This window comes from Sardina pilchardus, chromosome 6, assembly GCF_963854185.1.
Source record: "Sardina pilchardus chromosome 6, fSarPil1.1, whole genome shotgun sequence".
Taxonomy (NCBI): Eukaryota; Metazoa; Chordata; class Actinopteri; order Clupeiformes; family Clupeidae; genus Sardina; species Sardina pilchardus.
The window spans coordinates 34,306,188-34,317,264 of NC_084999.1; the positions used below are offsets into that span (position 1 = coordinate 34,306,188).

The 11,077-nt window shown below is 38.4% G+C and overlaps 1 protein-coding gene across 1 annotated transcript; it reads left to right on the forward strand.

Annotated features, from left to right (window-relative positions):
- Window positions 1-5,320: 5,320 nt before the first annotated feature.
- On the forward strand, window positions 5,321-10,716 carry ppt2a.2 (palmitoyl-protein thioesterase 2a, tandem duplicate 2). The gene is made up of 8 exons (XM_062537863.1): window positions 5,321-5,601; window positions 6,311-6,464; window positions 6,566-6,661; window positions 6,769-6,873; window positions 7,724-7,807; window positions 8,912-8,996; window positions 9,989-10,043; window positions 10,277-10,716. The coding sequence occupies exons 1-8, from the start codon at window positions 5,452-5,454 to the stop codon at window positions 10,418-10,420; spliced, it is 873 nt and encodes a 290-aa protein (XP_062393847.1). The 5' UTR covers window positions 5,321-5,451; the 3' UTR covers window positions 10,421-10,716.
- The last annotated feature ends 361 nt before the right edge of the window (window positions 10,717-11,077 follow it).

Consider the following 11,077-nt stretch of genomic DNA (forward strand, 5'->3'; position numbering starts at 1 on the left):
TTTACATAAAGTGCTTCCGGTTTGCATTTATGTCAAAGTAAAAGCCACATAATAATACGGAGTCTGCGAAGGGTCAGTGTGGGTTTGCGTTCCGTCGCAATAACTTTTTCCGTTCCCTTGCAATAAAGTTTGTGTTCCCTTACAAGACAGCCTATTTCATTAACCTACAAGGACGTCGATAAGACATGCTATTCTCCCTACTTAGTCTGACCAGTTTTTAAATTTGTTCACATTCCCCTTCTCCAATATCTTGACAGACAGTGTTGGGGAGTAACGCATTACATGTAATTGAGTTACGTAATTTAATTACAAAATAAATGTAACAGTAATATATTACAGTTACTGTAGAAAAATGTGTAATTCAATTACAGGTACTTTTGAATTTTTTCAAAATTACAATTTGAATTACATCTCAATATTGTCAGCTAAACCTGGCAAAGAATATTGTATGTAAAAAGAACTGTTTCCCTCCACAGCCATAGTTTGATACGGGACCTTCTGATATGCTCTATCACGTCTACAGCGCCATCAGCGTAGGCCTACATGCCTGCCTGTAAACGTGTTATGATTATCATTATATTATCCTCACAAAAAATGTGATGCTAATTCATGTATTGAATGCCCTTGCTGCCTTGTGCGCTTGTATAGAACTGCTCGGCAGCCTGTAGACCAAGGCCAAAATCTTCGCATGGATTTGGGGACTATATATATCATTAAAAAATCGGAAAAGTAATCAAAAAGTAATCAAAAGTAATTAGTTACGTTACTCAGACAAAGTAATTCAAATAGTTACACTACTATTACAATTTAGACAGGGTAACTTGTAACTGTAACACATTACATTTCTAAAGTAACCTACCCAACACTGTTGACAGAGTAGGCTCAATTTTATTATGACTGTAATTGTATGCCTCAGTGCCAATACATATCAGGAAGTCCCAGGAGGGGTGGGTTAGGGTGGGATGTGACATTTGTGTTGTTGCTTGTTTTTGTGTATTTTGGTTGTTTTTCCTCTGCATTCAAACTTGAGTATGTTTTGGAAAATGTATGAATACAGATGTTTCCTCAATAAAAAATATTTGAAATAAATTTGTTCACATTAAATAAATTAATTATAGGCTAAGTATTGTTTTTTTGTGTGTCGCTGTTGCCATTTGTGTGTCTTTAGCCCATAGCCACTCATTTGTGATATGATGTTCTGAGCTGCACCAAGTTTTGTGTGTATTACCCAAGTAAGTGGAATTCCATCAATGGGGGGCAATACAATATGTGTACATTTAATGGTTGTACACCTATCAGCCTGCAGAAGGTGGTGCTGAGCGAGGGGTTGCCGGAAGAGGATAATGATATTGAAATGTACTTTCTGCTGAGATAAAAGGCACGACTGTCACACACACAAACGCACACCAACGCAAAGACACACAAACAGGCACGCACACTCGCCCACACCCACAAACACACAAACACACACATGTACACACTGATATAAACACACAAGCACTAACACACACACAGGCACACACGGATATGCACACATGGATACGCACACACACGATAAACACACACACACACACACACACAAACACACACATACCCCTACCCCTCCGGCCTCACACACTCACAAACGAACATACACATACACATAGAAGCACACTCATTTACATACACATGAGTTGCAAGAGTAAGAGATGAAGTAGGAGATGGAAACAAATTGAGAAGTGATTTATTTCTGTGAGAATGTGCAGGACTGAGTGACTGAGTCATATTCTGTACCACTATGCGGTGCATCAAGTAGATAATGTAATGCAGATGGAACCCATGGCTCCTTTTCTGCATGCATAACATGGCACATCAAATAAGCCATGGAGTTTCCATGCCAATGACTTTCCTTCGAGAGGAGCTGGTATGGGAACAGTTGGTAAGTCTTCTTAATAGTCTTCTGTAATAAACTCTGGGTTTGCTAACTACATTGTTAGTGCTTTCTTGATTTATGTGTAGGGACCCTGCACACAAGCTACTGACGAGGTTCTGTTTTGAAAAATGTTGGGCTATAGCGTATACTGGTGCAAGCTCTAGTGCTTGATCAAAGAAAAATACTGTCTCCACGGCTTATCTGATTAGCCTGGGGTCAATTTTTGCCGGAGTTACACTTCAATAACACTGTTTAGAGATCATTGTGATGGTTAAATTACCTGTTGTGGCAAGAATGGCAGTGTCTAAATCTAGACTTCCGTAGGAAGTGAGAACGAGCACCCTCCTCAATCACTGGTTAGCTATAAGATGGCTTCATTTTTTAGAAGTTCATCATGGCAGAGCCAGCGAAAATACCAAAGAGACAATTGTGAAATATGCACCCCAACGCTGTAAGGGGATCTCTGTAGAGAAAAATGTGACAACAAAAGTGAGAAATCGGCAAAGAAATGACTGGAGTTACAGAACGGCTCTTTACAGTTTTTTCAACTGTTTACACACAAAAATTAAACATTTCAACAGCACAAATTCAGCTTCACACTTTTTGCAAAACATTACACACAGTGAATGTCAGAACACATTTTCACATCTTAGACACACCATTACAAAGCCCTGGCTTGCCAATGACCACACTAATGAACAAATTGAATAATCACATCCACAGGTGTGTAAGCACTTGTGCAAAATTGAAAACGCAAGGAGCACTCAGGTGATACAGTCTTGCCTTGCCAATGAAGACATAAGGTGCTTCTCAACATGCCTCCTCGATCCTCAAAGGGCGTTCCCACTGATCTACTGTATAACTAACACTGGATAGACTATCCCATTGTTTTCGCCCCATCATTCTTTATGTCGGATCAGTGAGGATCGAGGCCCGAGGAGCGAGGGAGGACGTAAAAAAGCCCAAATGAGAGGCACCCATAGCCTGTGATGTGGATGAACTCTTATGCCTGATCCAGCTAAATTATTAGAGTACGTATTGTTGTTACTTGTTTGTATTGTTGCTTTAGTTTTTCTTCAGTGACTGTAAGTTTACAGTAGCCTAGTTTTTATTTGTGTACAGATTTTTTATTTTTCTACACTTTACAGTAGTATAAGTAGTATAATTTTGCCATTTTCTGTTGATTGACTTGCACTGTAACTGAACATAACAGAAATAAATATTGTCTGCAGCATCAATTTTGTGCATTGCTTGATGAGTTTATTGTATATTTTCTCTATATCTCAAAAGTAATCATGAAGAAAGTCTTGGGTTCATCAAAATATTTTTGTCATCTAAATTATCCTGATGCTCTCAAACAATATGTCTGAATAAGATCCATATAGGCTATTGGAAGAGAGTTTTTACAGATGTGTTTTGGATTTATTGTGTTGGTGTGTATAAGATGGAGACAGTGTAGAATCATTGAAAGAATGTGTTAGTGATAGAACAAGGTTTTTTATCAATTAGTTTATTGTTTAGACTGAAATATTCCATTTTGCTAACGACCTGTTGTGTTCTGCTAATTTGGTGTGGTGTTTGGTTAATTGTAGATAGATAGATAGATAGATACTTTATTGATCCCCAAGGGGAAATTCAAGGTCCCAGCAGCTTAAAACACCACACACAACATACAGTACAATGTAAACAATGTAAACAGGAAAATTAAAAAGCAAATCAACAATCAACATGACTAAAGGAGCAGTAGAATACTATAGATAAGGTATGCATGAATGTACTGAGGATTGGTACTGTGATCCAGTCTAAGGTGTGTGTCAAGTTGGTAGTGCAAATAAGTCCAACAGTGCAACAGTGCAAGATTAAATTCTAGTGACCAGTAATAAATATGTACAGTACAAAATGTAAATATTTATTACTGGTGTGGTGTGTAAATATTTATTACTGGTTGTGTGAGGTGTTTAGAAAAAAAGAACCCTGTTTTTAAGGTTCTATCTCCGTTTAGGGTAGTTCTGAGATATTGAGCATCAAAGTTTTACATAGCTAGCAATACTGTTATGTAGTACCTTTTTATTTTGCTAATAATTAACCGTTTTTTTTTTTTTTTACAAAAATAACACCACACAGGCATTAATAAGCACCTAATGGATCAGATGATGTCAAAAACTCAATTTCGACCAAAATGGAGATAGAACCTTATAATTCTCAGCTCACGAATTGTGTGTAAAGGATTGGAAAAAAGTGTAATGTGTCCTTGTAGTTTAGTATGTTTCAATCCAAGCATACTATGCTATATGTTGCTCATATAACGGTGCAACGTAAGGTTTTCTGTTAAGAGTTTATGACTTCACATGGTGTTGTGTATCTGCTCATTGAAAGTGACCACTTGTAGTTCATGTGTTTATCGTTTGATACAAGTGCCTCTTTGGTTACATAGCCTGCACCATGCCACACCTGTCCACTTTCTCTGCGCCCACAGGTAAAACAGGCAGGTATCCAAATTGGATACCTGCCTGTTAATTTGCCGTAGGCCTAAATGACCTAAATGACCTAAATGACGGAGATTATTGCTAACTATTATTAGCAATAACATACTTAAATTGAGTTGGTCTGCACCAGTGTTTTTAAATATGTGGTCTGGTCTGCACACTACAATTATGGCTGGTGCTTCTCGTTTGATAATTTGTGACATAATTGATCATGGAACTGCAGACCGCTTGAAAAATAAATTAAAAAGTTTTGCCAATCAAGAAATACAGGTCATCAATTTGCGGTCATCATACAATTAAGTGCAGTGATATGACCATACAATGTGTGTGTGTGTGTGTGTGTGTGTGTGTGTGTGTGTGTGTGTGTGTGTGTGTGTGTGTGTGTGTGTGTGTGTGTGTGTGTGTGTGTGTGTGTGTGTGTGTGTGTGTGTGTGTGTGTGTGTGTGTGCGCATTGGTGGGCCCTGTGTGGGCCCTATGACCAAAGTCTGATAGGCCTACAACCAGGCCTCAGAAGAAAGGCAGGTAAGGCAGGCAAATGCCACTAGGCCACCCTACAATTATATTATTTAGCCTGGTCTCACAATTTCTATACTACTGTAGGCCTATAGGGTCCTTGGCTTAAAAACATTCAAGATCTGTAAAAGAGATTATGTTGCATAGCCTAAGTGGTGTACCTGTGTGACATTATGTCTTTTGTATTTTTGTAAATAAGAAAAAAAAAAAACTTGGCCTGCAGGATCGTTAGAAAATCCACCCCCTTCTACGAAATCAAAACGTTAGGGTCTGCACAGAGTGCTTCCACACTCTCTTCGAATTGTCAATATGAAAGAATTAAGGAAACCAGTTGAAGACGAACGATGCAAAATGCTATTTGCGCTTAAATGTATGGAGACCCAGTTTGACTGAAGGCTAAGAAACCAAGGCGAAAAATGAAGTCGGCTATTGCAAACCGAATAAGGAAGAAGCTATAGCCAAATATAACCCGCCAGCTATTGCACTACGTCTACTTTCACTTGTTTCACCTCCCTCGCACCTGCTTGACACGAGCTGAGATGAGATCACTTGTCATCCTTTTTGTGAGACTTATACTAACCCTATTGTTTACTGCGTGTAGCACAAAAGGATACAAACCAGTAATAATTGTCCACGGACTGTTCGATGGCCCAAAGCAATTCGATATCCTGAAACGTTTCATTACGAAGGTAAGTGAAACTGCGTTAACAATGATTAAGTAGGCCTACGTATTGAAAAAATTTGTTGGACTGTTGTCATTTGGACCCACATCAGCGCAACTCCTCCAATGTCGTCTATTTTAGCCTTGCCTACAGGTCAAGTCGTCAAGCAGCAGCGCATGGTTCCTAAGGAATATTTTACAGAAAGATTACCAACTTTTGAAGTAACAAAAATGCATATGTATGAGGAATTATTTGCCGTTCCTATGTAGAAATGCAGTGTTCTGGACAAGAAGGATTTGCATTACAACGACATTGTAGGCCTACAATATATTACTGCAGTATTAATTGGACATGAAACTGGTAATTGTCTCATGCAGCTATACCATGGTCTCCAAAGCTGTTGCTGATGCCATTTCTGTGTTTTAATCATCGCCTGATTGCTTAGGCTTTAGGCAACTTCCTCTTTCCAGCGAAGTGAGTTGAAAATGGATAAGCCTATGTTTAGGCTACATTCTGATAAGTGGTCTCTGAAGCGACCCCTGTCTATTTTGCTTGTATAGCCTATGTATACTGTATAGCCTATTACAATGACCTTCCAAGAGGGGAACCAGAAACTGCTTAGTTCCTCTTTTTTTAGGAAAGAGGATTGGAAATTGTTGAAAATTATTTCCAGGTGGATTCTGTAGTCTGCTTTTTGAATACACTACCTCTTTTTCTTTTCTTTTTTTTGTTGCAGTCCCATCCAGGTACTACTGTGTCTGTGATTGACCTGTATGACCACCTATTCAGCCTGGAGCCTCTATGGAAACAAGTTGAGGGCTTCAAGAATGCAGTCTATCCTATTATGCAAAGTGCCACAGATGGAATACATCTAATCTGCTTCTCTCAAGGTAGGCCTATCATGTTAAATCTTATAACTTCCTTTTCCCCATCTTCCATAAACAAAATGAGTAGCCTAGTTATTGACTGGCTGATTTGTTGATTTGTTTAGGTGGTCTTGTATGCAGAGGTCTTATTGCAACACTGGATAACCATAATGTTCACTCTCTCATCCTTCTCTCCTCTCCTTTGGCCGGGCAATATGGAGGTGGGCAGAATTGATCTTATTTATATTTAGCTATAGGCCTTAGGCTATAGCATACAACCAAAAATATCAGTTTGGTACGTTTACTATTATAATTCTCAACGTTTCAGACACCGCCTATTTGAAGCTTTTCCCCAAATTGCTGAAGTCAGAGGTTTACCACATTTGCTACACTCGTTGGGGGCAGAGAGTGTCCATATGTAACTACTGGAATGGTAAGGCAGGCTGTGTGTGAGTTAGTACACATCCTCTCTCTTGAGTGGCTATCCCAGTTGTTTTATTTAAGTGTTCTCAGGCTTATTTCCTCCACTGCAACACTGGGTACTGCAGTTCTGACAACATATTCTTTGACAGACAACAGTTGAATATGCCAAATTGCATTTATCTATCTGGCTAAACATATTGCATTCTCTCTATTGGAAGAGTGGCACGTTATGCCACATATGACATTTCTGTGATGTATGAGGCCAGATTGGCTAGCGGATCTGTAGTTTGATGGAATGAGACATAAAAAAACTACAAATTTGACTCGCTTCGATGTCGAAATACATCATACTTTCATAAAATCATGCAGCATACCTTGTCTGTGGACATCGTTATTTGCTGGATAAACAAATTGTGTGCATGAGACAGCTTTAGCGTTGCTTTAAGGGTGCTGTGGGGTCCCCAAAGTGGCTTGAAACGACTCTGGTCAAGCTTGCAGTGACTTCATGTATGCCCCATTAATGTGAACACAATAGTTCATGCATGAAATAAAGTTATTGTGTGTGGCATATTGAAACATATTGGTTAAATAAGCAAAATGATTTTGCCTAATGATTAAGTTAGCCTCAGTTACACTTAAGACTTTGCACTTTGCACTTTGCCCATCATTCAAATTACACCATGAATATGTAAATCTTTTTTTGCCATTTCTTTTTCACCATGCACAAATATCCTGCCAAATACATACATGTCCATTAATGTCCAGAAATAGGGTGTGTCTTTTCAGATTAAAGTAGAGCTTTGCAGTTTATTCTCCAGTCATTATATTCACACATTTTCTTGCTTCCATGTTTTCCACAGACCCACATCACAGAGAGAGATATTTGAAAATGTGTAGTTTCCTGGCTCAGCTGAATGGAGAGACTGCACACCAGAACAGCACAAGTGAGTTATATTCCATTTAGGATTCTTGCGCAGATAGACTGTTCCTTTTACACTTTGATGTGTGGAGTAATGCATTGGTAATTTTCTTACTAGATGGCTTGCTAACAATTTCAGTCATACAGATATAAACATTACATTCCTTGTGCTAGTCCATTGACAACCTAACCCAATTCATAGAATAAAACACGGTGCATGATATGTGCACAGTTGGCTGATAACAGCCGCAATATGCATTGCATGCAGCACACAGGATGTGTAAAGGCACACCCTCACATGTGGTATATCTGCAGCCTATCAATAGCCTGGTTGAATCGATACGAATGCAAGATACAAGAGCCTGGTGACCAGACCACATGTTGTACTCGGCATCCGTAAAGGCACTCCTCCATGGTACAACATTCTTCTTCAAGTAGTTCAGCTAGTAAACACAACAACATGAGCATCCGGAAACAACATCAACAGTAGAACTGAGTTCATGAGCTTTTCAGTGTTTTCAATTAAGAGGGCAACTTCCTTTTTGTTTTGTTGAATTACACCCAAGACAAGGCAAAAAAAGTTGAAGTCCATTTGTTTTATTTTATATCACATTTTATGATAAATTCAAATCATCAATCCTTTGACTTCTGAATCATCTAAACCAGTGTTTCTCAAGCTTTTTCAGGCCAATTACCTTTTTAACCAAGAAAGCAATGGACCATATTTGACACAACTTTGCATCCTTTCCTTGTGAAGAGGTTTCATTTGATTTTCTTTTAACTAACCTTGTCTTGACAGTTTGGTTACATTTGTTACTATGCTAATTTATTCCACATTTTCTATCACATTTTTAACATTAATTAAAATTGTAAACTGGCATGGCTACAGTACTGTATGCAGCATCATTCTGCAGCATCTAAATTTATATACGCAGCTCATATTACTTACACTTCAGCTTCCACACATATACTAAATATAACTAATGTTGATTTAAATTTGTTGTTGTACAACTAACTTTGGAAGTTTGTTTTGCCGTTTTGAACCAGTAAACATCATAATAATCACATGGATCTAGTCCAGGGTTGACTCAAGTGTATGTATTTTAACTCTAACCTTTACCTTTTTCAGGGTGGCGTAAAAATGTGTTACGCATCAAAACACTGATACTGATTGGAGGCCCTGATGATGGAGTAATTACGCCATGGCAGTCAAGGTCCGCTTGCAGTGAATTCATTTAGTCTTTCCTGTTTGTCTCAGAGTAGCGGACTGCAAGAGATGATGGACTTACTGTACATGACTGTTTTGTGCTGATATTATTCTGACTGTTTACCACTGCACCCAAGATTACAACGTCTTTGTAGTTTGATAGGAGGCCCATTAGCTCAGCCCATGACTACTCAATTGTGGTGTAGCACCACCTACCTAACAGTAGTACAAAATCTGATGCTTCAATCATCAATTTTCGATTTTAGTTTTGAATCTGGCATACACCTGACTTGTTCACATCTTAGTTCAATTTGGCTCACTCAATAAAAAGGCTGCCATCAGCCAATCAAAACTCAACACCAAAACACTTTGTGCTAGGGGTGTAGCAGTAGACAAAAATCACAATTCAGTACCTGGTGGAAGTCACGGTTCAATACATTTTCATTGCAGTGAGCCTGTAAGTACTGCTAGCTTACCATTCACGGACAATATGACTGATGTTCTACATATGGGCTATAAGCAGGAATAGTTTTGGAAAGGTGTGAAATGTTGACGTAAATGAACTAAACTGATACTTTACTTAAAGCAGCACTAAAGATGATTTTCTCTCTGGGTCTCCCGACAGCTGAGAAGTTCAAGAATAAATTAACTAAATATGCGTCATTTGCGACAGTGTAAACATGACTGATACAATATGAGGAAATGCAGTCTGTAGAAAGAGAGCTCCAAATTCCTGTAGCATAGTATAGCATCTATTTTCCAATTCGATTTTCGTTTCCTTCCCGAAAAACAACTACTGAGAGGTTATGTGCCATCAAAATTAATTTGGAAATGTTATTTTAAGGTAACATTAGGGGGCATTCGACATGTTTTTGTGGGAACCCAAGTATGAAACATGGTCCACACACAATAAAGCCTTCTGTTTAAGACTGCATTTGGTATATTCAGTGTAACGCATAACAGTCTCTCATATACTGTAACCCTTTCCTTCTACTCTAGTCTGTTTGGCTTTTATGACAAGAATGAAAACATTGTTGGCATGAAAGACATGGATGTAAGTACTAGCATTTTAGAACACATATAGAGTTCATAGAAAAGTGAATGGATTAAAAAAAAATGGATTCATTGAACTTGGATTTATCAAATGAACTAAATTGTGCCAAGATGAATATCATTTTATTTTTTTATTAATAATTGTTTATGGCATGAATTAATCCAACACTAAACCAAGCCAAACTAAGAATTTGTTGATCACTGATTGTCATGATCTCTCCCATGTGTTTGCAGTGGTATATCAAAGATGTGTTCGGACTGAAGACACTGCATTCGAGGGGAGATCTGAAGGAATACATTCATGCTGGTGTCTTGCATACAAAATGGCATTCAAACTATACTGTGTATAATGAAAGCATAGATAAGTGGCTGACTTAAAACCTTTTTCTTTCTGTTGCTAGTGAGACAATGGACTTTCTAGTATAGGTTTCTGCTTTATCAATACTTTCCCTGAATAATGTTTTTATTCAAATATCACAATAATCTTCATTATATCTGGTAGATTAACCAACTGTACAAGTACTCAAAACCTTCTGATGGTCCAGTAGTGCATACGGAATAAAGTCTTTTTTAGCAATGGTGTTGCTTTCATGAAATGAAATCTGTGATTCTGATCTGAAGGCAGTTTAAGCCCTCAATAAAGCATCACACAAATCAAATCACCAGTATACTGCCTGTGCAAAATAAAATATTTATGAAAATCAAACATATTGCAAGTTTACTCAATGAGACAAATAAAATATGTGCTGTGTGTGGGGGGCAGTGGCATAGCCTACTGATGATCCAGAGGGTGGTGGGCAGTGTGTATGTATCTGGCTTTATAAGACGCTGTTAAGGGGCAGTATGTGTGATGGGGGGTGGGGGTTGGCCAATGTGCTGTGTATGTGGGGCAGTGTCGATATTCAAGATGATCCAGTGCAAGATGAGTAACGTACGTTGCTCACACACCAACCTCAAGAACTTTATTTATGTAATTGGAACAAAGGGAACCGGTTACTGGTTGTCCTGCTAAAAGTTGCCCCATCATCTATTGCT

Excerpts from the sequence above, each read along its gene's own strand:
- ppt2a.2 (XM_062537863.1), top strand. The coding sequence starts at position 5,452 with ATGAGATCACTTGTCATCCTTTTTGTGAGACTTATACTAACCCTATTG. Across the intron at positions 5,602-6,310 it reads TGAAACGTTTCATTACGAAG|TCCCATCCAGGTACTACTGT; the intron begins GTAAGTGAAACT and ends TTTTTGTTGCAG. Across the intron at positions 7,808-8,911 it reads TGCACACCAGAACAGCACAA|GGTGGCGTAAAAATGTGTTA; the intron begins GTGAGTTATATT and ends TACCTTTTTCAG.